This window comes from Atractosteus spatula, chromosome 8 (assembly GCF_055471065.1).
Source record: "Atractosteus spatula isolate fAtrSpa1 chromosome 8, fAtrSpa1.hap1, whole genome shotgun sequence".
Classification (NCBI taxonomy): Eukaryota; Metazoa; Chordata; class Actinopteri; order Semionotiformes; family Lepisosteidae; genus Atractosteus; species Atractosteus spatula.
The window spans coordinates 39,232,573-39,260,505 of NC_142713.1; the positions used below are offsets into that span (position 1 = coordinate 39,232,573).

Sequence of the window (27,933 nt, forward strand, 5' to 3'; positions counted from 1 at the left end):
TTTGGGACTTGTAGTCCTGTGCTCGGTCGTGGAGGCGGAGCAGAAAGAGACCTAGAAATACAACTCCCAGGACTCTTCGGGGCTCATGACGGTATTCGCAGGCTGTCCTCAGTGAGTTTTACCGTGAGAGGACTTGTCAGCTGCAAAAGGACATTTCAGTGTTAAACTGTAACTAGAGACTCCGTTGTGCGGTAAAATTTGATTCTCATCAAACCCAAACTTCAGACTGGTTGAAAAAGGTAAGAAAAAACGCTGTTCCCCATTTGAGATTTATTTTTTTAATCGGGAATGACCGAAAACCACGCTTTTTGGCAGCAACAAGCATCACTCACATTGATCACACATGCTAAGTGGACATCTGTAGCGGCTTCCCTATATATTCAAATTTATACATAGTCTTCAAGTTTTCTGTTGATGCTGTAGGACGTGAAGCCTGCCACATGCTAGAGAAATTAGTTTTGTCCTGTTTTATTTTCGATATGTTTTTCCAATGTGTTGCTTCCGTTTAATATCGAAGTATCTTTGGTTTTCATACGTGAGTACAGCGGAGATGGAGTTTCTGCTTAACTTCCAGTTTTCAGTATTCTTCACGGCGTCTTCCTGTATTCTCTTCCAGGAAAGCAGCACTGAGGCCAGCGCCTGCTGAGGGGGTTTAGTCCGCATTTGTCAATTAGCGTAATACTGAACTTTTTCTCAAATGCTATTGGTAAATAGTTGTCTCAACGCACACAAAAAAAACACCAGAAAAAATAAAATCGTTCAGCATACATCAGTATACAGCAGTCTGTATTATACAAATCTGTGGGAATGCCAGTTTCAAGAAATACATTTTAAGACGAGATCTAAAAGCAGATAGAGAATTCCTGGAGTAATTGAGAAGCCTAGGTGAATAGCAGGAGGTGGCCCTACCTCCCTCAGTTCGTAGTCTTGTGGGGAGGACAGACGAGATTGCTAGTGGGTAATTTATGGGTAGGACCGTGCGAAAGTTCAGCAGGAAGCCGGCACACAAATTTCAAGTTCAGGGTTACGTGTCTGCTAGAACAGGAGCTCTTGTAATGACGTTTCTGTAAGGCGTTCTGTAACATTCCTGCTTGTAGAGCATTAGAGAGTAGTCGCTTTGGATGAAACAAAATAGGTCTGGGCTTCTCCACTTTGGGCATAACAGAACGTAACCAAGGTTAAATTAGTCACAGTGCTACGACTTTCCGATGATCTGTCGGCAGTATTGTCTATTTGTCATTATAGTCCTATAGTAACATTTCCCCTGGCCAGACGGGGAATTGTTGAGACTGACAGACAGTACTTTTATACCGTTTTAATTCATCCAGAAACATTTTGCTAGAAATCCAGAAATGCCATCAGACAAAGTGTTTGAGAAGAACGTTTGTGCAAGGCTTATTGCAGTTCAAAAACCCAATTTAACACGTGAACTTGCCAATAAGTACCAGCTGGGCAAATTGAATATGCTGCAGTAAAATTTAATCGCACAACTGATGACTTGCAAATGAACCCAAACATTTGTTTTATAGCCTGGATTTTGAATGCTTTCAGCAGGGAGAAAGGCTTGTTTAATTTCATGAATTATTTTTACACCTAAGCCCGTAGGATACAAACTTCACATTTAGTCCAGAATAGTGTACTATGAAAATTTTACAGCATTTAAAATTTGACACAATTTAGAATGCAGTCCAAGAATTTGAAAAAATGAAAACACTTTACATACATTTTACTCCATTTACAAGTGGGATGTCATTCTAAAAGGCTTAACATGGGGCATTAAATACAGGATTAGTCAAAATGCTTTTTGACAACTTTGACAGTTTATTGCAAATTAATTACATGGGTTACTGTGACAAAAACAGGTTTCAAACGAAAGCGTAAATATCAACAGTTACCTTATAATCCTTCACCATCTGTAGAGGAGAAAACAAAACTTTAGTCAAATAATTGGCATCTATACTTGTCGACAACATTTTGACTAACCCTGTATACGTTCACGTTTTTCTTCTTGAGAATAAAAGAGGCGTTTATAATTATGGAAATGAGTTAGCCAATACTGATTCGAGCAGTTAGAGTTTGTGGACGGGATGGGAAATGCTTGTTCGTGGAGGTTAGGGAGGTGTTTTGTGCTGCTTGGCTCCATGTTGCTCTGCAGTTCTTTTCCATCCTGGGTACAATATTAGGAAAAGGCTCATCGATTTTGAAAGGGAGCTAGATTAGGCTAATCCTGGGGCAGAAGGGAATAAATTGTTGAAATCCCTGACCAAGATGTGACATTTGTAAGTAGTGCTAAAACAGCGGTGCCAGACAGCATCTGATCTTTAAAAGACATTCAGATAATAAGGGATAGCACACTGAGGTGTAACCTGCAGCAGGTGTTGCAGTTCTTAATTTTGCCTTTTCCATTCACCAGAAGGCAAATAAAAGCAGAGGGATTCTGTATTCAGTCATTATCCAGCCAGTCGAGCACGCAGCTGGACAGTGGCCCAGGCCAGAGGTTCCAGTGAGGGGCAGGGGTTCCTCAGAGTGCTCTCTCCCTTTATTCTGAGCCCTCCAGCGTGAGGGTAACCCCTGCCTGTTCCTTTTTAACTCGCACTTGTCAAATCCTGTTTTACACAAGTGGGCTTTCCTGCTTTAAGAGCTCGAAGTGCTGGAGTTCATAGGCATCTGCGAGGAAAACAAGTGGGAAACTCTGATGACTGATGAAATATATAGAAAAGTATAAATTGAGAATTTGGTCAAATAAAATGTATAAAATTGCATATGGAGTAGTGCTTCAGTCAAGCATGTATGGAAATCATGTAGACACTACTAGTGGAAGTTTCAGAGCTGCTTTTAGAAAAGTATTTGGAAACTGTACGAATCTAGAAGACATTACATGTGCTGAAATTAAGAAATTAGCTTGTGTTATCCATCTTCACATAGACTTTTTAGCCCATTAAGCTGCTCCCTTCTCACATAACCGGTGTAAATCTGTGCTGCAGTTGATAGTGTCCTCTTGCTTAGTGGTAACAAAGAGAGCCCAAACATGTTTTCAAATGAAAGAAACCGCAATTAAACACTGGATTATAGGATAACCCTGGCATTTTCATACATAAATTCTGCGTTTGTGTTTGAAAGACATTAGTGAAAATGGCATTGCAAACCAGCGTGTTTTAACAAGAAAGTGTTGGCATCGTTAAGACAGTACATGCCACCATTCTTTTGACTTGAAATGTTTGGTACTAACGGAGCTTGTTAATTCCACAGACTGAAGTCTTACAGTAGGCTTCCGACTGGAAATATTTCTGTACAGCAGTGGTCTGGAATGCTAAATGTTTACTGAAAACCCAGCTTGTGAAGCAGTCAGTGAATCTGTGTTGTCCTAACTTTGAGTCTTCTTTTTACCCGAAGTGTAGTAAGGGTATTGAACAAGCTACTATTTTTTTAAACAGACTCCTGCTGTTGGTAACCATTCTTATGCTCTAAAATCTGATTCTGCAGAAGATCTGAGATTGAAGTTGATTAGAGAACTGTAATATTTTGGACAGAATAAGTCTTAGGTTTGCGTTTGCATATGGCTATGGGTTACGTTAATTCATGCCATCTGAATCCTTTCTGCTGTATAAATGGCCAATTATTACACTAATAAAAAACAAAACTATGCTGTGGATGTTCTTTGAGAGAAAGTACTTTAATCCTCAAAAGTTCTTTTTTTCTTGTTGCATTATGATGACATACCAGGGGCATGTTACAAAACATTTCGTAATGTAACACTTCTCTCTGCATACACAATTGTGAAGCACTTTGGTAGAAAGGTCAGATGCCTGCAGCTGTGATAATTGCAGTGGAAACTATCTTGTCACGGCCATTTCATTCCAAAAATCCATTTCTTTCGCCTTTTATCTCTACCTGAAAAAAACAAAACAAAACAAATCAAAGCATCTCTTGCACAGTGTGGTGTAAACTAGAGAGGCCATGGAGGTGAATTACTTAGCAACAGTGTTACCAAGGCAGGCATCTCGCAGATCTATACTAGCCACAGTATCCGCAATACATAGGCAGACACTGTCTAACCTGAAACGCTGTGAGTTGGGGATTACTTATCTGAGAGCTCCCTCACGAGAAAGTATAAAGTCTGGAGGGACCTCTTGTACGTTGGAGTTGGACCATTTCCAATGGCATCCCCAAACAAACCGCTAGACATCTTCCTGCACTCTAATGCCTCCTATTGCAGCAACTGGCAGTTATTTTGCAGGGACACCATTTTAATGAATCTGCATGATGACATAGCAGCATTATGTATGTTCATTTACGATCAGAACAACAATCTGAGCACATCCAACTAAGGGTTATGTTATTTAAAATTGGGTTAGAAATGACATTAGTATCATTCATGAAATTTCTCTAAGAGCAATATGACCACTCCTTGGCTGGGTGGATACATACAGCAAAAGGATCCTGGAAGTAAGTTAAGTTGAACCCATCTTTCTGTGAGCGTTTGGTGAGACCTAGCAGAACTGACTCCCGCTGGCCTCTAGTCGGTATACAACGGGGGTATTGTCATATCTGAAGCAGAATTACTCCATTCGTAGACAAAGCCTAGGTTAGCTGCTCAGTAAAGTGGGGGTAATGTTGTACCTGTTGTTGTAGTGATCTTGATATTTTTAAATGCACCTTTTTCTTTCTTTGTGGAGTTGGAATATTACTTACAAGGCGTGCGGTGACTTTATCACATTGTCGTCCCAGGACCCTGCCCTCCTGCTGCAGAGCCTGAAAGAAATGGGCTCCAGACACAGCTCTCACTCTGCCTCCTCTGTCTGTCATAGGCAGTCAAAGCATTCGTATCCATACCGTTTGACTTGAGTAGCACAAATATTGATACGTTTTGGATTGAATGCATTTTTAATGTAATCTAGGTGAAACTAAATTGCTCTGCTTGATGCGTCGACTAAGGATAGTGCTCTGTTCTCTTGTGACAGTGCCTTTGATCTCTGAAGAAATCTGCGTTGGCCTTCACAGGTCAGACCAGAATCAGATGGAATTAGCACAGATTTGGCCGGGATTTAAGAGCTCATGGCCTGGACCAAAATCAAAACTTCAACCTGGCAGTGGAAGGCAAATTGTAACCCCTGACTTCTGTGCACACATCAAGCAGTGGGGCCGCCACATGTAATTGGAAGGCCGCTTGAAGTTTAGTCAGGACCTGTGTTCTTAATGCAGTTTGTGTATTCCCTTTTCTGTTTCCAGGCTGCAGGGTGGTATTCCTTACTCCTGTGAATAACATGCCATGGAATTTATATACTTTGCATGATATGATTGTGTTACTGGGTCTTTTCTGTGGCCTACAGAGAACTATAACCCGATTTCTTAAATATGGGTTTATTAAAAATGGCACCATGTCACATTGACCCCACTGGAATATAGTCTCACTCTCCTGTGCTTGTGTGTGTGTGTGTGTGTGTGTTTGTTCCACAGAGCGTCGGGGAGGGAGAGCGAGCCCTGCTGTCCACTCGTTGTGCTGGCGACGTTGTTGAAATGTACTGGACGGTTTTGTTATGGAACATGTAACGGAAGAAGAGGATGCTTCTAGCACTTTAATGTACCTTGTGGAGCGCCCAGTGTACAACGAGGAGTACATTGGGACGCAGCTGCTGCATAGGAAGGAGAAACAGCCAAAGACTATAAAGGAAAAGCTATCGGAAGAGTTTCGGTACGTCTTAAGAATTATGCACTTCTACCAGTGGTAAATATCGCTGATATGTAAATAGTATTCATATCAGTGATGTTTACCCTTACCCGCTGTCCTCTCTAAATATGATCTGTAACATCACGGTTATTATAAATACTCTATTCTATTACATTAATCCCTTGAGCCCTTCTTCTGTTGTGCCCAACCAAGCTCAAGTCTTTAATTTTCCACTAAGCTTAGTGTGAAAAGCCCCCCAGAACAGTCAGGCCCTGAAAATTGCAATAAGACACGTGCTCTGCTTTCAAACTTTTCTTTAAATATTTCCTTTAGAAAAAAAAAAGAGATTCATTCCTCTCTTAATTTGGAATACACTGCGTGATTTTTTTTTTTAATGGTTTTCAGGTGTCTTGCAAATAAAATCTAGCCCACGCATGGTGCGTTGACTCAACGTCATTTGGTTAAAATTTGTGTGGTACAATAAGATGCAAATTAGAACAAAAAACTGTTTTTAAGAGAAGACTTATCTTATATTGCATCTTAATATTCCATTTTAAATCTTTACTCACGGGCAGCTCAGCACCACTCGTTGACACAAAAAAAAATGAAATGCAGTTGTATGTCCATGTTGACAGGACTATTTTGTAAATTTTGTAGCCTTATAATCTACTGGTGTACAGAATTGTAGGAAATCCATCACAGGGCCTTGTTTGGTGTATGAGCAGGGCCTTTTGGTTCCGACATTGCCGAGCTGAGCCGGGGTAAGTCCTGCATGTATGATGGAGTGCGATGGGGATTTCCCCAGCTGAGCTCGTTTGGCGCTGCGTGGGCCTGAGGCGGCCCGAGTGTCTTTGTCGTGCTGTGCGACAGACGGACAGCCCCGTGACGTCCCGGGGGCCGGAGCTCTGGCAGCGATGCCAGCAGGAGATGTGTCCCGTCTCACTTCCAAGGCATTGTGGGGTCGTAAAGGCTGGTGGCTCAGTGCTGCATGTTTTGGAAGCGCTCCAGCCTGGTGCCTGTTGCTCTGGCGCCTGAGGGCAGTAACGGGGAAGGCCTCTTTCCACCCGGTTACCGGATGCAGATGTGAAATGATGCGATTCCTTTGCTCTGTCATTGCCAATAAAAGTGCTCATGTAACAGTCTCAGGCCACAAGGAACCGAGACTGTCATCTAAGAAATATGTCCCTTTTTCTATTTTATTTTATGTCTGAGATGTTTGAGTGATCTTTTCCACAATAAAAGTGCTGTGGGGTAAGTATAAAAAAGTTGTTTCATGATGTTTTCACTGTGGTTAATCACAGGATGAAACCACACAGATGATAATGATCTGAAACATATTTTGAGTTATAGTTTCCTGCAAATATACAGCAAAGAAATAAAATATGGTTTGTAGCTGGTAGCATTCAAACAAACATTTACTTGTTGTCCTTTAAGCTTACATGTAGGGCAGAACATTCTATTTCTTCTAGTTTTGTAGCTATAATTTAGTCATCCAGAATAAGATTGCTTTAGTCAAATATAGTGAAATGTAAATAGTGTTCATATCAATGATATTTACCCTTAACCTGAGATGAAGCATTAATCCTACACAACAGTAAGTCTTATCAGTGAATCTTTCAAAACATTCTGAGCCACTCATACTTAGTTATTATGAACTACTACTGTGTCTGTGCCATGGACCTCCATGGACAGGTTTAAGAAGTTGTTAAAGCTGTAAGAGATGGTTGTATGTGTGTGGTCTTGTGTATCACTGTGCTGCTGTGTAATATTGACATTGTTCTGTAATTCCTGGTCTCCTTGGTGTGCAAGGAGTTGATAAGACAATTGGTCATGATATTTAAGGAAATAAACTGAGGTCTGTGGGAGCAGGTTGTTTAATGTGAGCTTTCATCTGGCTCTGTTGTAACAACAAAACATCTTTTGGGAGGCGAACTGAAAGGTTTGTGGTGGAATAGTGGGTGTTTTTTTGGTGGGGGAGGAAGAAATAAAATATGAAGTTGAGATTGGGAGTCTGACCCGTTTTTTATACATTTTTTTTTTGGAGGTACAGTTATGGTCTTTGCACACACTGACTGTTGATAACATTTGATTATGCCATCATTCCAATCACTTATTGTCATATCTTTAAAACCCTTCATACTTAACGGTATGAAAAGGTACACAGCATTAATTTTTTCCTCCACTGTTATGAACTGAAATAAACTGACTTTTGTCTTAACTCGTTACTAAATGAGGGACGTTTCAATGTATGTGATCAAGTTTGAAAGCCCTGAATTCAGAAATAGTGCCTTGACGTATGATGTGATTGTTACCTGAATTGATTTGTAAATATTATGTTTCACATGGAGCACTATGTTTGCTCTGTGTGTCTTAAGTAGTGCTCGGCAGTTTTTCTTAACCCCACTTCCTTTGTGTGTACATGCTTTGGTTGTGTTCTGAAGTTTTATTTGCTCTGTGCACTTTTTGGGGGTTTTGTAGGCAGGTCTTGTAAACAACACCAAAGGGACCCTTAGTGTCTGACAGCATGCGGGCAGATTGTACTGTAGCATTGTGCCGGGTCAGTCTGTGTTGCACAGGAATGTAAGGGTGAGGCCACCCCTCCTCTGCAGCAAAGTACAGTTTAATAGTGCAAATCGGGAGAATAGTTAGATTTGAAAATTCATGCCTGGATCTTAAAAAGTATTTATTTGATTTGAAATAGTTAACAGTAGATTACAGGAATGAGGATTTTTGTTTTAGAAATTATCAATAGTCATTATCAGGTAACAGTTGTGTTCAAATCAGATTGCATTATTGATATGACACTTGTCCCTTGAAATGTTTTTTTCAGCATAAGAGTACTTTATTACATTAATGATCATTTGTATCTTATTGCTGTTATCACTGTAGCACAGTGTGGGCAGGGTATTCCATTACTGTAGATTACATGCTGTCTGTTATTACCCCCTTTACAGGAATTATTGCCAAGTTGTTTGTGTGTAAGAACCAGATGGTCAATTTAGAACTGCAGGCCTTTGTTGTGACACCCAGTTTACGATTTTGTAGTGTATTGCAATATCTAATGTAATATATATATATAGATACTAGAAAATACTTGTATGTTTTTTTTTCCTGTTCACTGCAAAGAGCTGTCTGTTTTTGCTATTGTAGTTTAGTAGTGAGGGGGGTTTTCTTGCTGGCTGCATGTATTGGGGATATAATTAACAAGTCAACTGTTTTCTGTTTTCTAGCTGCTCTTCGCGAAAGGCAAAATCCCTTATCTTCAGCTTCCTGCCTATTCTGACATGGCTGCCCTCGTATCCTGTGAAACAGTACCTGTTTGGAGACATTGTTTCGGGACTGAGTACTGGAGTAATGCAGCTACCTCAAGGTAAGTGAATGTCAGTGAGATGGTTGGTGGGTAAGAGAAATAATTTTAAAAAATGAAGTACAAGGTGGCGTAGTGACACAGTGGTTAACATTTCTGCCTCACAGTACTGGGGCCCTGGGTTCAGTTCTGGAGCTTTGTGGCCTCCATGATCACATGCTCCACTTTCCTCCAAAGACATACTGGCAGGTTGATTGACTTCTGGGAAACCTGGCCCTGGTGTGTGTTTGTGTCTGTGTGAGTCTGTCTGGGCTCCCCTGTGACCCTGAATTGGAAGAAACAGTTAGGAAATGGATGACTGGTGGGAGCCATATTACATTAAACAAAAAATAATGGGCAGGGGTATTATCGCTTAGTATTTTGATCTTATAACATCTCGAAAGCTAAGCAAGGCTGGGTCTAGTCTGTACTGGTAAGGGGAGACCTCCAAGGAAAACAAAAGCAGTAGTGTTGGTGGACCAGTAGGTGGGGCTCTTCCATATGGATCACAATTTCCCAATTGCTCTGGGGACGTTTTACTGTAGGAGGTGACATCCTACAGATGTCTACCGATCTGTACTTAGTCATTGAAGGTCCCATGACACTGTTTGTAAGATTAGAGTGCCCAATCGAGTTCACCCGAGTTACATTAGTGAGATCCATAGAGAAGTGAGAAATTGCTTCTCCTGACTTGCTGCGCTTCATTGGGTCACCTGCTATAAGTGCTTGGGTTCTTTGGGATGAAAAGTGCTATATAAACAATAATTCTTATTTATTATTCATGATTGTGATGTTTTGTATTTATTTAATGTGGTAAGTGTGAACTTTGTCCATATATTTAAAGCCAGATAAGTTGTGTGGGTGCTGCCTTTACAGTACCGATGAGTAGACCAAACTGTCTACTGCTATCACACCTCAGAACAGACCAGGACTTCCAAATGTTGAGCAACTGTGGACCTGTTTCAGATTAGCCTTTTCTTGTAAAAAACTATCTAAAATGGGCAGTATTGTCTCGGTCTCGTCTTGCAAGACTGGGTCTAGACGGTGTTAGGGTATTGCATCGGCGAGCTCCAGTTTATCTAAGGAATCCTCATGAGTGAAGTCCAGATTACAATCTGAGATCTGCTGATTCAGACTTTCTTGCTCTGTGGAAGACCAGGCTCCATGTGATACAGCTTTCTTGCACCACTCACTGCTCATTAGAGTCTGCAGCTTTCAGTGGTTTCAGATTTCCCTTGGAGACCTTTTTTTTCCTCTTTATGTTTTTACATTTACTTTAAATTTACTGCCTCACTAGGCTATAGTTTTGTTTTGTTTTTTTGCTTTTTATGTACATAACACACATGTATTACGTGTGCTCTTTTCAAGACTATCACACCTTGATTGTTTTGCAGAGTGCTCATAAATCACATAATATTGTTAATAAAAAGGTTATAAGCTAATATATAACTGACTTCTAGATACAGAAATGTTGAGCTGTACACACATTTTTTTTAACAAAGGTACAGTATATGTAGGACTAAATTAATTAAAGCCGTTTTATCGCTTAAAAAGCCTTGAGTGTTGTAGTTGCTCTAACTGGGCTGGTGTGTCTCTCCCTCTGTGTGGCATATTGCACTGCACAGCACTACAGTCTGCACTGCAGTCCTTCAGGTATGGGGGTGCAGTTGTCTTGCAATTCCACTCATGCAAGGTGCTCGAAAGACTTCAGAAAGTCCCATAATGAAGCAGTCAGTTGTCACTAAGAAACACTGCAAAATAAAGCACATCCATACTGTGTGACCATTTCCGTTTCACATTAACTAAACGCAGCTGTTTAGAATGAAACCTTGATAGCAAATTAATTTATGAAAATGTAACCGCTGAAAAATAACTGTACTCTATGATCAAGTTGGCTTTGCAGCACGTTTTTCTTATCGGATTAAAACTTGTGATAAGGTTCATTATTACTTGATATGAGAAATTGATCTTGTGAAGTATCACTCTAATCTCGGGCATTAAGGAAATCATTTCTGTCTAATCATTCATTTTAGCTATTATTATTTTGGCTATTATCATAAACAACTAATTATGCTGTTTTGCGGTAATGAAAGTAGTGGATTTATGTTTTGTTCCAACCACCGTGTATTGTAATGAAATGTATAATTATATATGTTAATTTAATCTTTTTAATTAGAAATAGTCAGCAAAAACGCAACCAACAATCTAGACAAGAAACTGCCTCATTTTCTTTCATAGAATAAAAATGTGATTTTTATTACATTTAATTTAATAAACTTGTGACTTTTTTAAAGTCACAATTCTTTCTGATTAGTTAAATTAGTCAAAGTAACCTAATAACCCTGTTCATTGGCCCTCATCTGCCACTGTTTGAACTGAAAGATAAGAATTGTATTTTATGAGTGTCCTGTGTTATACCTATTGTAAATGTACGTACTGTACTGTACATGTATATTTAAAAAAGAGGACGGCAGAATCTTCTTTTTGTGATGAGAATGAGCCATAGATGTTTCAGAACTGTAGTGTGTACTCCTTTATCTTGTCACTAAGTACTTCCGAAACCTTCAAGTAAAAACAGAACCTTGTCTCTGTTCACACATTGATTCACAATCGGCACGTAGTTTCCCTCTTGCACGCTATTCGCGTTGAAAAAGGCGGCTTTATGACCTGACTTACCACCGGAGGCACAAGCGGCGCCTCGGAGCACGCCGAGCCACCTGCGTGAGCTTGAACCCGGCGCCAACCACAGCGGGCGCATCCATCGCTGGCAGCTCCCAGCCCCTTGGGCGCTTGTAGACCGAGCGGGCACCGGTGTGCGCCATACCCGTGATTTCCCTGGCTGGCTCCGCTCCACCCCACCTCGGGTGGGCTCAGCCAGTGCCGTGACACGAGTCCTTGGGCGATCCCGGCCAAGACTGGCCCAGAACGGATCTGTTCGTTTCCCTAGCGACCTCCCAGCTGTCCAGCAGCTCCTGTCTTGAATGTCTTTCCTTGACCGAAGCGCTTACTGGTCCCTGATGAAGTTATTTGAGGTTCTGGGTTTGCTCTTTCTCTGCTCCAGCTCGAGGAGTTTCTAATGTTGTGGCCTTCTCCGTTTCAGGCCTGGCCTACGCGTTGCTGGCTGCTGTGCCTCCAGTGTATGGCCTTTATTCTTCTTTTTATCCAGTTCTGCTGTACACGTTCTTTGGAACCTCAAGACACATATCAATAGGTAAGTCTACACTGGTGTTCCTCTGCCCGTTCAGGATAGCAGAATGCGCACTGCCTCTGAGATCGGACTGTGCAACACTGTGTTACACAAGATTCGTCCTGTAGCAAAAGCAAAAAAAAAAGGCTTTAATTTCGTTACGTAATCATTTACAAAAAAATGCAATCTGTTTTCTGTAATGAGTGTCTTGTGTAAGAATGAATCTTTGCAATTATGAAGTTAAGAATATAACTGATAATTGAAAATGTTCTTCTTCGAAATGTTCCTTGATATCAAGGCTTCCATACTATAATAATGTGAACAAAAGGGATACCTGTACTTTTAAGTATTTCTTGGCAATAAAGTGAAGAATTATTTAATGAATTTAAAAGTCATTTTAATTGGTTTTCAATGACTGTAAAATTAATTTGATTATTATTTATTATATTGGTCTGCAAGAATTCAGCTCTGTCTCTGTAAAAAAGAGACACCTGGCTAGTTTATATAAGACATTTCCTCTCTTAGCTACTGTGCTTGAGCTGTGGTTTCTCACCATGGAATTATTTTTTCATCGAGTCTCCTCAGCTCCACCTTCTCACCAGCCAGTGTATCATTTCCTGGATATAAATAAATACAGGGATTTGTAATACACACGAGGAATAGCCTTATTCTTCATTTTCCTTATGCTGTTTCTTATTGAAATTATTAATTTAGCTGACGCCCGACCTGACTCAATTACAAAGCAGTGTTTCCCCTCCAGTCTGAGGCGGTCTGTTTTCAGAAAATGTTTATACCATTGGGATGTCTAATATTGTGTTGCTGTGTTGTGTTTCCGTGAACTTTAAAGTGTGAACGTTCCATTACATAATAATAATTCCAACATTATATGGAAGTATAGTAATTGAAATAATGAAGCATGTGGGAAAAGTTTAATTGTATGCACATCATCAAGTTATTGTGCTGTACTGTATGTGTTTTCCTGCCACCAGCTGCGTACAGGTTTTTCATAAGAGAAATTCACCAAAATACTATTTTAGGAGCTTAACTTACAGTAGTTCCTCTTTTTTATACATGACATGCAATTAAGTACCTGCACTTGTGCTCTTACTGCTTAAGAGTAGAGCTCTTGTCTTTGCTTTCTACCCAGCAGTCTAGGGGTGATGTACAGAACGGTCACATAGCTTGGCAAGGTGTTGCTGTGCCAGTCCTTTAGTAAAACGAAAGCAGTGTTTCTCAGCAGGAGTCAACTGCCAGACTAGTACTGGTTCAAAATCTTTGTACATTGTTGCGAAAAATAACACCTTTGAAAGACATGCTATACCATTTTCATTAAATGAAGAGGTGTCATGCTGTGCAATATAGTATAATAAAAATAATAAAACTTTATTTTTCTTATTTTTTTTATTCTTTCTTAGTTTTATTATATGTTTTTTTTTCTTTAAATCAGTCACATTTTCTGTACACAGAAGTATGCCAATGTTGAAATGTGCAAACTAATCTGTGTTCCCGGGTCTTCATCAGTGTGTCACCCCAGTTTTGTTTATAAATATGCCACTCTTTATGGAAGGATATGAAATGAGGCTGTAGTTCAAGGTTGAAGAACACAGGAGAAAGCATGTTTTGGAGCTGGCTAAACATGTTGCAAGGCATGGTGCGTGCTAGTTAGTTCTTCAGGGTCCTGGATTTGATTCCTGTCTCGAGTGTTCAAGCTATACGGCTAGGTTTTCTGTTGTAGAAGAAAACCAGGGTCACTAAGGACAGGCGTCCTGTTAAAGAAGAGTGCAGCTGTGTGCCTTGTACCCTGTGCTTCCAGGATGTGCTCTGCTACTGCGACCCTCACAAGGATAACCACCTGTTCCATTAAAAAATTCTTCAGAACGGTTTCAAAATGGAAGAGGACACTCTGCCTATCGGGCTAGTTTTGTAGTTCGTTAATTGATCCCACATCACCCAGATGTTTCTGGAAAGAAACTGGAATATCTGCTTCAACAGCATGACTGGGTAGCTTCTTCCAGAGTCCCATAACCCCAGATGAAGATGGTGGAGCTAAAAATGCAGAAAGCTTTGCTCAAATGAAGCTTTCCACTTTAGTGGTCTCTCCTTGAGGAAATGAAGTAATGGCTTGGCTGGCGTGTGTGGGCTGTCCTGAGAGACCAGAAAGTGTGTGTGTTACCGTTGGCTGTTGCTCTTACAGGCACCTTTGCCGTGATCAGCCTGATGATTGGCGGGGTGGCAGTCCGGGAGGCTCCAGATTCCGCCTTCGAGATCCATGCCGCCAACGGGAGCAACACCGCATCCTTTTTGGACACTGAAGCACGTGATGCGAAGAGGGTTCAGGTTGCGGTGGCCCTGACCTTCCTTGTGGGCATTATTCAGGTGAGCTGCTGGTGTTGTAGTGAATTTATTCTTCTAAGCAAACTGTAGTCCCAATTTTCTTAATGAAAATGACATTTTTATAAAACCCTAGAGATGAGTGCACATGGGTAATTCTGTGCTGCCCATCGAAATTCCACAATTGGTTTAATAAAGCATGAAACATCTGGAGCTCAGGTATAGTGGTTCATTCTACTGCCACACAGCCCATGAGTTCCTGCGTTTGATTCTGGAGTGGGGAGCCTTTTGTTGATTTTTGCAATTTCTCTTGTTCACAGGGGGTTTTGCCAGGCATCCTGGTTTCCTCCCACCTCCCAGTTTTATGCTGGCTAGGTTACATGGTTTTCCTAAGTTGTCTGTGTGCGTGCTCTGTTATAGAAGAGTGACCCAGTGTCTCATCTCACCTGTGCCCTGTGCCTGTGCCACCTGAGCCTGGGATAGGCTCCATAGTGCCTCAGCTCTTCACAGGAATCTGAGACGTTTGGATAAAGGACTAATGCATGAAACATTTTAATGCCATTAAGAGAGTCATGTCATGTCATTTGCCAAACCGCTTTATACCATACAGTATTAGGACCCACACAGACCGCAGGGTGAGCACCCCCTGCTGGTCCTACTAACACCACTTCCAGCAGCAACCATAGCTTCCCAGGAGGTCTCACATACAGGTACTGACCAGGCCCAACCCTGCTTAGCTTCAGTGGGCAGCCAGTTGAGAGCTGCAGGGTGATATAGTTGCTGGCCCATTAAGAGAGTTTCCTTTTATTAAAGAAAAGCGATAAAACATATTTTTTTCAGTTTTTTTTTTCCCAACATGTAGGAGAATGGTTTTTCAGAACTTTGCTTTCAGAAAACAAACTAGGTCATTGGAAGATGGCCGACATAAAACTCCCGTGTCCCTGTTGCAGATCTGCTTCGGCCTCCTGCGGTTCGGATTCGTCGCCATCTACCTCACGGAGCCGCTGGTCCGAGGCTTCACCACCGCGGCCGCCGTGCACGTCTTCGTCTCGCAGCTCAAGTACCTCCTGGGCATCAAAACCCAGCGCTTCAGCGGGTCCCTCTCCGTTGTGTACGTAAGTATCGATAGACGTCTCCCGTAACTCTGCTCCACAAGGCACGCAGGCTGCTACGGCGACCAGGTTTGTTCACGCTGACCCTCCTCTCCCCCCCCCTCCCCCTCTCCTGCAGAGTTTCATCGCTGTGCTGAAAAATATCGGCACCACGAACGTTGCCGCCATCGTGCTGGGGCTGACCTGTATTGTGTTCCTGGTAGCGATAAAAGAAGTCAATGACCGCTTTAAAAAGAAGCTGCCTGTACCGATCCCTGCAGAGATCATAGTGGTAAATACTGTATTTCCAGCCGTAACGCGTGTTCTGTGTGTTGGGTGTGCAACCGTTTGCACTCTGTCACTAGATCCCATCTTCTCTTTCCCCATGAACAGGTCATCATTTCCACTGGGGTCTCCTATGGGATCCAGTTGTTCGAGAAGTATGAAGTGGAAGTTGTCGGGAAAATCCCCTCGGGGTAAAGAAAAGACTGTTTTTGCAATTCAAAACCTTCCTCGTGAAAACAACGTGTGAAAATGTCCCATGGGCTTTGTGTGAGATCTGGATTGACTGCAGCATTTGATGAGTGAACGTTTTTTTTCTCAGAAGTGACTATACACGAAGTGGGCTTGATGTATCAGAATCTTAGTGTAAGATAGTATTATCTTGCAAGATTCCCATCAATGAGTTCATTTTGACAGGATGTAAGTAATCTAAGTAAGATGGAACAGCTTGATTTTGTAAAGATAGGTTTTCAAGTTTTTGTTATAGGTGTGCATTCCAAAATGTGGCCTAATGCTGTGTGTTTTTTTTTCCCCACTGGAGACTAATAAATAAGTTTGTGATAAGCTAAGCTTTAGATTCTTTCACTGGGAAACTGCCAAAGGGAAAATAAATCCATTTTAAACTCTCCCCCCCCCTTCCTATCCCGTGTTTCAGCCTGCTTCCTCCTGCTGTGCCCAATTTCTCCTTCATCGCCAACCTGATAACTGATGCTATTGCCATAGCGGTGGTCGGCTTTTCCATGGCTGTGTCCATGGCCAAGATCTTCGCTCTTAAACACGGCTACACGGTCAACGGCAACCAGGTACTTCCAGTCCCCTTACCTCCAGGTCGCACTGGCAGCGAAGGGCAAAGAACATAGTGCTTTAGTCATGTAGAGAACGTCTTTCAGCGTACCTGAATTATTTGTTCTAAAGCGCTTCTTACGGTTTAGCATGGAGTTATTTTATGAGAGAAACTTTCATGCCTCGCCATATTTGTGAAGGAGAATTTAGACAGAAATGGAAATAAAGAGGACCTGCCATTATTTTATGACAATTCTTCACCATCGTGTGTGCTCAACTAGGACTGCTTAAGGGAGACCACATTACTGCCTGTTGGTCTCGTTGCTACAGCTTGGTATTTGTCTTTATTTAAGCTGTGAAGTTCTGCAGCTTATTTCCTGGTTTCACACTTATCCTGTAGCCAGTAATGAGTTTTCATTTCTGTTCTTTTCACACAGAGAGAACCTGTTGTAAAAAGCGTGTGTGCTGGTTCAGCGATGGCCTGACCTGCATGGTTCAATGACATCACTCTTTCCTCTGTTGAACTCTTGTTGCAGGAGCTGATTGCTCTGGGCGTGTGTAATTTCGTGGGGTCCTTCTTCCAGACGTTCACAGTCACCTGCTCCATGTCCCGCAGCCTGGTCCAGGAGAGCACTGGTGGGAAGACGCAGGTAGAAATGGCGCTTCATTCCCCGGCTCGCAGCTCTCAGCCCCTGGGTTCAGCTCTGGCTTTGGGTGTGTCCAGCCTCCACAATGTTTTATTGTAGAATTGACTGGAAAACTGAATCTTGATTCAGCTTTTCTTTTAACAAGGGAGAGTGTATTGCTGCCAACTATCAAGGTACTGTAAACAGAGTTACAGATTGAGGCTGAACTTCTGTATGTGTTGAGGGAAAAAAGCCAAAAGGGAGTGGTTACTAAACATTGAGTATTGGTGTATTTTGTGAATTTGCACTGTGTCTGTTTGCAGATTGCAGGATTGTTGTCCTCCCTGGTGGTGCTGCTTGTGGTTGTGGCTGTTGGCTTCCTCTTTCAACCATTACCTCAGGTAAGACAACAGAACAGTTCAGCTTGTTCCCTGCTTTAACTGCTGCTGTTCCTGGAAATCCTGATAACAGGGAAATGCTTTGTCATCATACGTCATGCTGTCTTCTAGACCTCACCCACAGCGTTTGTTTTGCATTCCTACTGAAACCAGAGTACTCGGTGAATAACTAACCAGTAATCACATGATATATGGTGCTAAATGGGAGTTTATTGCTGCTGATTCATAGGGTTTTTCAGATTGGTGTGACTATTGGAATGAAGACCACAGCATTCCCATGAGCCTGGAAATTCCTGTCATTCACCCACAATTTCTTTTATAAGGAAGTACTGTTGCTTAATTTAATTCTGGTCTAGTGAGGTTGGGTGTGTTGCTAGTATGGTGGATTCTAGGTGGAAGAACTGCTGTGGTCTTGATCATAAATCTTAGTTACATCATTTGAACAGCTGGATTTACATCTTCTTATATATGGCTGAAAGACTGCACAAGAGTTCTTGCTTATGGATTTTCTTGTGTTTTTTCCCCCTGTCACCTAACTGCCCAACCCTGTCCATAGTGATAGGGTAATGTACAGTGTGGTTGAACGTTTTCATTCCTAAAACCAGGGTGTTGCTAATCTTGGAGCCTGATACTTGTTGGTGCAGTTGCCCCACATAACGATCATTACCCTTCCTTCAGCCCCTGTGTACCACACACTCCCCAAACACTTGAGAATGTCTTTACGCAAAGGACAGGTCTTCAGTGGACAGTGGAAACCGCTCAGGAGCGGTGAAACTCCCCGGCCTGATCTCTTAGCAAGCGAAATGAGACAAACGGCAGTCGGATTTGAAAGACGAGTCACAGTGCATTTGTTTTATCCTTTTTCTTTACAGACCGTGCTGGCAGCAATTGTCATGGCGAACTTGATTGGCATGTTTAAGCAGTTTAGGGATATCCCTTCACTCTGGAGAACCAGCAGGATTGAACTCGTGAGTTTCTGGTTAATCTTTTTTGTCGAGAACTTTCTGGAATATTAGGACTGCACTCACAGTGGAAAGAAGGAAAAGTAGCACTTGTGTAAACGTACAACATCATCTGTTGGCAGGGATGCAAGGGCCTTGGAAGAGCTATGCTGTGAAGGCAGGAAGTGCTTTGGTTCTATGTGGCTAAGAAAGGCTCATTGGATGTAAAGGATATGACAGATCTCCAGCTCATTTTTTTTTTTCAGACAAGTTAACTGCTGAGTCATGGCTGGCTGTGTGCACACATGCCTATCTGCTCTTGCTTGCTTGTGAAGAAGGAAAGGTCGTTTTGTAACAAAAATCAGATCAACTGTGTGGTCTAACGAGTACATGGCTTTGCACTGTAGAAAGTGGCTCCTTATTTACTTAATTTATAACTCCTTTTTTTTTAAATAGCTCAAACACAATCGCATATACAACACGATAACACACACGCCCGATATTGAATATGACTTTTTGTATTGATAAGACATTGTGGTGTAATACTAAAAGTTTGGTTAGAATTGTTGTGGAACATATTTGGTGAGATTGCGTTGATTATTTAGCCAGCAAGCCTGATCAGCCTCAGAATATTAACAGCATTTAAGGTCCCAGCAAAAATCCTATAAGCTTTAGCATGTCTTTGAAATCCAAGCCAAGGTTATCTCTAGGCTATAGTTCTGCAGGAGAAGGGTACATTATTCACTTAGTGCTGGAACAATAGAAAATTATACAAATATTTGTATTGGAAAGACTTTTGCAAATCCCATGACTTAATTAAAATGTTACGGTGACTACCTACTGTGTGGTATTTAATTGTGAAATATCTAATTTTGCTTGACCTGCAAGAAATGTGGAAGTCTGAAACTTCCTGTCTTCATGAGTCATCATGAAAGCAGATTGCAAAGCCATGTGGCATTGATTTTTTTGTCTTAATATTACAGTTTTAGTCCATTGTATGCCATTAATAATTTTTTTTAAATATAAAATTGCAATGCTAATTATTTTTAAGAGCCCTTTCCGTGAAGAAAATAAGATTAAGTCTTAGGCTGTTTTATCTCTGCTTTATAGACTACTTTCAAAGATACTAAGCATTGGAAGAAACTTGTTATGTTTGTGTGTGATTTATCAAAGCTTACAAAATGTATAATTAATTGATCCTTCATGACTCGCTATGATATGGAGAGGTGATGAGATAATTTAATACAATCAAGAGTAAAACTAAAAAACAAAGGAACCTATATGCCTCGTGTATCAAGAGAATGCCTACATGCCATCAGTATGTTAAAAGCTGGACTAAGTCGGTGCACTGTCATTCAGTGTCTGGGCTGCTCACAGCCAGCAATTTCTAACCTAGTGAGACATCATCAGTACAGACTTTCATTGATGGGTCATGTGATCTGGAAGATCACACATCGAGATCATCACATCGTCGCTCAGGTTTGGTGGCTGGAGTAGGAAGAAGAGATTGTGGCTGCGGGGATGTGTGTGTGTGTGTGTGTCCTACTTGCCAATCTTGAGCCCACATCTGTGACATGAGTTAGGATGATGTGACATCTAGGGCTCAGAGACCAGTGCGCAGGCACAAGCTCGCTTGCTTTAGGAGAAAGGTGAAAAAAGCTCCAGAAGATAGCATCTGCAGCCTACTGCAAAGCATGGTTCTCGGATATACACCTTCATGGCAGATGTCTAATTGGATTGATCAATATGACAAGTGTTAATTGTGAGAATGAAATTTACAAATATTATGCCAGTTCAGTAAAATGCTAGTGCACCAGCTACAAAAAGTTTTTTGATCCACACAATCTCTCAAAACAGTGGTATCTGTATATATCGCCTGTATTTATATTTCTGACATTTTGAAATAGATACTGTATGACTGAGGAATACAATAGTGTTTTTTTGTATATAATTGACATTTATAAAGTTCTACAAGTTATTATTAATAGACTGTTTATCAGAGCATATGGAATGTGGTGTTGAAATTCATGTTGCAGAACGTCATTAGCTAAAGGATTATACCCTGCTGCTCTGTGGCTCTCTCTTCAGTTACTCAGTGTGTTAGGTTTCCTCCTTCCCTAGATTAAGGACAGCTGCTCACTCTTTCTTGTGAGTACTGCAGGTGATGATGAACCTACAGACGCTTCCTGTACTAAGTGACTGATATTGTCTGTCTCCTCTAGGCTATCTGGCTGGTGGCGTTTGCTGCTTCTGTCCTGCTGGGACTGGATTATGGGTTGCTGGTGGCCGTCGGGTTTGCAATCCTGACGGTCATTTACAGAACGCAAAGGTACAGCAAAGCAGGACTTGTGTGTATTAGAAAATCCTCCTTTAAAACCCTTAGAAATTGCTCCTCCATTCTCCTTTCAGGAACACCCTAGTAACAGTACACAAACTGAAAGTGTCAGTTCCAGAGTCAGAGCCGAATATGACATGACATATAAATATTTCAGAATCCCAATACTGATGGCAAATGAGGTTGGGCTTTCTAGCTATATATCAGAATACTATATAACAGTGGAAGTTTTAAGACTCATTCATTCGTTTTGTTTGCAACGGGAGATTTATTGGAAAGTCTTAAAGTAGTATTTAAGCAAAATCCAGCCTGCTGGGAATGAATGCTTTATGGCCTTAGGAGCCAAAGTAGGGGAAGGCTTGACCTTCATAGTGTCAAGTATTGTAATTTTCAATCATGAGTTTTAGTATTTTGAAAGAATTTCCAAGTAAATCAAATATTCTTGTCTGTAGCCCAAAGCACTCAATTCTGGGGCAGATTCCTGACACAGGAATGTACTGCGATACTGAGGAATATGAGGAGGTAAGGTGTTGAAAATACTTTCCTTCTTCACTATTAATGTTTTTTTTTTCCAATTCCATAATTCACATTCCCTCTTAATTACGGAGTGGCATGAATGAATATTGTATTAAATTCTTTTTATTTTGCTTATGAGAGTACTGACAAAAAGAGTAACATTAGTATTAGAACAGTAGACGAGCTTTATGAACCAGGTGGGACCATGTGAAAAGTTTGGTGCTTATTTGCTTTATTGAGCAAAACAGCATTAGTTTTCATTTCACCTGTCTTAAGACCCAGAAACTGCTCACACCTCATTATTTCCTTCAGGCCACTGAGCGTGTGGGTATCAAGATATTCCATTCCAACAGCTCTATCTACTTTGCGAATAGTGACCTGTATATTAATGGCCTAAAGGAAAAGGTAAGTGGAGTCTTTAGTGTTTTGTTTGGCAACACATTAACACATTAAGGTTTTGGTTGTATGAATTTAAATGAAAATTTTGTTAGTGATGCAATACAGTATTTCAGAATATGATGGACTGTGTAAGACAGTATAGAAGTAAGCGTGCAGATCTGAGTCTTGTTTTCAGCACAGTAGAATCTGAGCTGTTAAACTGTGATTTTCAGTTTTGAATTTGTTAGTGTAAAGATTTTTTTAAATTGGTAGTAGAACTTCAAACACTGCAAAAGAGAGTAACCAGAAGACTCTCTCACAGGTTCCTTACTATGCGCTCAGAAACCACACCAAGTCCAGGGGCAGTTGTTTTAATGAGTTAGGTCATGTCCCTGCGTCTCCTGCTCGGGGAATTTGAGGTTTCTGTATTGATGTCCTCGCTGCAGACCGGTGTGGACCCTGCGAAGCTGCAAGCCATGAGGAAAGCCATGGAGAAGAAGAGGAGGAAGGCGACTGAGGCTCAGAGCCAGATCGTTCTTCACGAAAGACAGGCTGTTGTTAAGCTCGTGAGTGAATATTCTAGTTCAACATCATTAACAGTCCTATATAAATAACACAGGCTGGGGATGCCTTTCAAGTGTGTTCTGTGCAGAAAAATCAGAAAAGAATCTCATAATAGCATTCCACATGGATATAAGCCCTTCTTTCCACAAAAAAAAAACATTTTAATAAAAAATATCGTTAGTGTCTTCATCCATCCTGCTACTTTTAATAATCAAATGCTCTTTTCTGGGGTTCTTTCTCAGGTCTCAGGAATTCTGTGCTCTTGTTTTCCTCCCAGATTGAGATATTGACTGTTTGAAATGACTGTGAAGTTAGCAAGAAAGAATGGTAATTGAGAGTGAATGAGACTACTATTTTTGTCACTGTGAGTTTGGAGAGCAAGTACTGCTGTTCCAAGATGCCTTATCCTATGTGATTAAAGTACACTTTCTGTATGGTTAGTTTCTGACAAGTTTGTTTTCACTGTCCTTCACAATCAGACTTTGTCTCTTCGATGCTAATGTGTAATTACACCAGTCAGCATTTTTTTTTGTCATTCTAATAGTTACTTGGTTGCAAGTGGTTTTCTTTAATGTAAGTAAACAACAATCGCAAACATACAAGCTTGGAGAATTAAGCAACGATATGGTTTGCCATTAGCTCATTTCGGTTTTAGTACTGATTTAGGAGTAACTTCATGCAGCAGATCTGTTCCAGGCTGGGGATGAATTGAAAATGGAGTACAGAATTCATGCAGGAGTAACTGGTGCAGCCCTGAATGACTGCTACATGAATCCTCAGTTTTCTGTCGGGGAAAGGGAGTGGATAGCTGGAATGTTTTGCAGCTTGGATTTGGAGTGTTAGTGCTGGAGGAGCACCAAGCTCTCAGTCTTGGCACGAGTACGCTGTTCTACGCAGGATCTGAAAACTTGTCTCTGAATTGTGAAGTAAGCCATGTGGATTATTTAGAGCCTGACACCTGACAAAAATCTGAGACACTGGCTTTACAGCCTTTGATTTCTTTCAGATAATGGAAAACATTGTAGCTTAAAGATACCAAGAAATGAGGCCTGTTTCTTTAGTATTAATCGCCAATGGTAAAGACAAATGCATTGAACTGCACTTTCATATGGAACTCTATTATTCCATGTAGTCTTAAAACTATTTTTTGTCACAAACCTACTGTCGCTGCAAAGAAAGAGGTGGACATTTATGATGAAGAAAATGTGCAGTCGGAATCAATAAAGAAGTGTTTCGTTATTTATAGACTGTGCCTGCAGAGGACCATGACTCTTCAAACTGCTGAATGCATGTTAAATATTTAAACAATTTGTCTTTATCTGAAAATCTGTCATGTACTACAGATCCAAAGCTGGCAGCATATACAGTAAGTCAGGGCCTAACTGTTTGGCATAAATTCAGTGACTTGGTGTCACTGAGCAGGAATAATTGTTTTAAACCTGTTTCTCATTGTTGATAAGAATCACAGGCTTTACAGTTTGTGTAGCCTGAGCTCCAGGTTGACTTCCCTTTAAAGAGTGTGAGAAGGAGCCAGTGGCGGACTGTCATGGCAACGGTAGACCACTGGGTAAAAAGTGTCGGTGTGCTGGTTCGTTGTTTGTGGGGCCTCAGACAGTCCTCTGGGGGACAGCTGACGGGGAAGGTGCCGCTTTTTCAGCACGTGTTTGGTCCTGACAGACGGAGGACGAGGAGATGAGCATCAAGCATGAGCTGGCGGACGCAGAGGCCCACACCGGTCACCAGGGAAACGGGGAGTTTGCAGCGGTCAAGATGGACTCCGACAGCGAGGAGGCGCAGAGCTTCCTGGAGCCGCTGACTAACGTTCATTCCATCATACTGGACTTCACTCCCGTCAACTTCATCGATTCTGTGGGAGCTAAGGCTCTGAAGTCTGTAAGCACCCTGTTTTCTCAGAGCTCACTGCTCCCAAGATTGGGATGTTCAGCCCTTATGTGCACTTTTCTGCTGCCTGTTTCTTTTCCTAAAGACTAAAACATTGTGTTTTTAGTAGAAAATGCCTTGATCTTCAGTTGGCTAATTATATAAACTGATCTTGTCCTTATCTAGTAGCATATTATACCTATTTATTTCAGTGGATGTGCTTTCGCCTATCCAATACAAACACTATATACTTGCACACATATACTGTACTTCAGATATTACAGCTGGGAATGTACTTAGCCGTTGCTGTACTAGGCTGGATTTAATTTCTGTAAACTAGATGCTATTTTACATTCTTTTGCATCTTGGTTTTATTGAAGAACCAAGTTCACAAAGCTGGCTCTATAATCTTTATATCTTTGTAAAGCTTTTAATTACATGGGTAACATGCAATTTTTTATAATCTGCAGTTGGCTTTAATTACAGTATAGAGGATGACTTTTTTCCTAATACTATGAAGTGTGGTATTTATACTCTAAAGGTTGTAAAACAAAAGCTGTAAATTTAAATTGTGATACAGAGATAAAAAAATAGTGTCCGAATATCAAAATACCTTCTTAAGTGCATTTTGAAAACTATATTATCACCAGACAGCTCCTTACCCTACTGCTACAAATACGGCTTTAGGCCTAATATCAAATCTATTACAGTTCAAATATTTGCAAACATTAGTTGGACTAATGGTGTCTTGGTTTCTGAGATGCAAAAATTGATACTACATTTAGTATTTGATGAGCTTTTCTTGCTAGCATATGTACAGCATGAAGGAATTCAAGGCATCATCAGTATGTTTTTTTTCTTCAGGTGATAAAGGAGTACAACGAGATTGATGTCAAAGTGTTTATCGGGGGATGCAGCAGTAAGTTTTCCCCCTATCGGCTCTACTTTTGTTTTATCTCGGGATGTTTATTTAATCATACAGTGTTGAAGTACAGCTGTAAACATTTGAGATTTTTTTACCTGTCCCTTGGCCACAGCATATTCAATGTAACAGTTCCCACCTAATCAGACATGTTCTCACTTAAGTGAATTGGGCAACAGGAGAAATCAATTTTCAGTTAATTTGGGGCATTTACACCCTTTATCTCCTGGATGACTGAGAAAATGGACCTCCACGGAGTGAAGAGACCACAGAGGGGAGTCAGGTTGGAACAGATCGAAAGCTGTAGTGCAGTTCTTCTTGTTCATGTTATTTTCTACTCTACAGAACAAAGTACATTATTTACAGAGTTCTTTCTTTTAAAAAGAGAAAAGGGCATAACATCTATATAGGGGTGAAAAACCTCCTTTTGTAACATACACATCCTTTTCAAATCTGAATTTATTTTGTTTATATGAAAAAAGAACATTGAAAATCAAATTGCTCTAGTCAGGCTGGTCACATTGGCTTCCATCAGTAAGAAAGGTAACTTGCTAATTCTTTTCAGCAAATAATTATTCTATACAGTAAATTGGAATAAATTACAAGTTTGGAATTCAATCTGAAATGACAGCATTTCAGTGCTCGTTGTAAGGTGTTGTACAGTGAATGTATGGCGCCTTATCGGAGAAGTGTGAAGGAGTGTAATCAGTCTTGCTCTCGTTCACAGGGTCTGTCCTTGCTGACCTGATCCGACTCGACTTCTTCGGAGGCTCCATCACCAGAGAGCTGCTGTTTCCCAGTGTCCATGACGCCGTCTTGTACTGCCAGCACAAAACCTCCCCTCTCGCGGCCGAGTCGCGCGCAGACAGCGCCTCGCTGACGGGAGGGGAGCAGTGAGACAGGGCCCCGCGCTGGCCCCAGGCGGTGTGGAGAACGACAGCAGGAGCAACAGGGTGGACGAGCTGCCCCGGCTGTTCTTTGCTTTTCCAAGTGCAATTTCTTTATTTACGATTCTACATGTTTAATAAGGGTAGGGGCGAGGAGGTTTGGTTCAGGTTGTCTGAGTAACATTCCGGTTTTATGTGCTTTGAGCACAATGCCGGGAGTCATTTATTTTTGATTATTTCTACGCCCTTTCCTGTGAAATTGGGAATTGGGGCACATCTTCGTCTATCTACTGTATAATGCAGCCTTTTCCTTCAATCAAGAAGGGTTTATAAGAATGGCTGTTTCCATTTGCTCATCCCTCCCCCCTGCTGGGGCAAGAATTGGTTCAATAGGGTTTTTGTTACACCTCGGTCTTATTTTCTAGCACATCTTGCACAAGCCCAGCACAGGAAGGGCAAGGCAGTGCTTGCGGGCGTTCCTCTTCCGTTGGGAAGGTCATGTCATCAGTCAGCAGGTACTTAAACGTCCGAGATGTTGCAAAACTGGTAAGAAAGGGTAACTGATACACTAGGGAGGAGCCTGCAGGTCATTTTCCTACAGAGCCGATGTCAAACGTCAGAGGCAGGCAGGGGGATATGTGAGGCTACTATACCTTTAATTCCAGCATCATAATCAGTGTGCTTTGTAGTTCTTAATTTATCCATTTTGGTAACTTGATGTACTTTATTTTTACCTCTTTTTTCCAGTTTTTACAAAACCTCTTGTGAACAATATAGAAAATAACACAAAAAGGCAATTATGTTGGTGTTGTAAAATGTTAATAAACCTGAATGTTCTGATGAGTTACTGGAGACAGTTACACCGTAGGGCTGCCATGGTGATGAGATGAGAGGAAGGATTTGCTTACATAGTCCCATTTTTACATTTCTGTTAGATCAAAAGAAGCTTATATCATTTGAATAAAATATTTTTGAAAAGTTGATTTTATCGGTAACATTCTAATCTGGATAGAGCATTTAAAGTTATGTGAATGACCAGCACAATGTAAAATTGATTTTTCTTGGGGGGGGGGGGGGGTTTGGCTTTGCTTTTAAATATTAGTGGATTACTTTAATGTTGCTGCAGTATGTTTATATGGTTATGTAAGTATTTTGCTTGATTGCACAGAATAGTTTTGCATACACCAGAGTTGCTGGAATAAGAAAATCAGGAAAAATGTTTGAGCTGCAGGTAGACTTCAGACTGTCATTTTAGATATTTATTTATTTGAGTTACTTATGCCAATTTTGGTTCTTCACAACAAGGCAAGGGAGAGACAGCGGTTTAGTCTCTGTAGAAAGAGCTGTTGTACACAATTCAGTATAAAATGTGGGAGGCCTGAATTCAGTTTTGGAAATCTCAGTGCCTGATCAATATGGTCAGCCTGATTGAAGCAGTTATTCCTCTTCAGGTGGTGAACTCTGAACGCACAGCTGTACAATGTGACTGTACAAACCGATTCAAGACTGCAATGTTATCAGTGTTATCAGTCTTGCATTTCGGTATCCTGCTGATTCACCTTCAAAAAACAAATTGGTAAAGACTAGCAAACTTCAGATTTTTCAGCATATTGTATTTTTTGTGCAGCATTGTGCAATTAGTTATCTTAAATAATATTTTTCTAATAAATCTTTCATTAATGTTAATGTAAAAATGCTTTTATGTATTTTACAAGCTTTGTAGGTTTATCCAAATAAATGTATTTAATGTTTTCATGCAGTGTGTAGTTAATGTGATTTTTCTTTTCGGAGAAAGCT

At 40.9% G+C, this 27,933-nt stretch overlaps 1 protein-coding gene across 1 annotated transcript; it reads left to right on the top strand.

The window, feature by feature from the left end:
- The first annotated feature begins 97 nt into the window (after positions 1–97).
- slc26a5 (solute carrier family 26 member 5) lies at positions 98–27,896 on the top strand. The gene is made up of 19 exons (XM_088924207.1): positions 98–239; positions 5,458–5,692; positions 8,899–9,038; positions 12,115–12,225; positions 14,396–14,577; positions 15,483–15,647; positions 15,763–15,915; positions 16,017–16,099; positions 16,561–16,708; positions 17,225–17,338; positions 17,638–17,715; positions 18,585–18,680; positions 20,876–20,982; positions 21,441–21,510; positions 21,817–21,909; positions 22,329–22,448; positions 24,124–24,339; positions 25,192–25,246; positions 25,977–27,896. Exons 2-19 carry the CDS (start codon positions 5,538–5,540, stop codon positions 26,144–26,146), a joined length of 2,256 nt encoding a protein of 751 aa, XP_088780333.1. The 5' UTR covers positions 98–239; positions 5,458–5,537; the 3' UTR covers positions 26,147–27,896.
- The last annotated feature ends 37 nt before the right edge of the window (positions 27,897–27,933 follow it).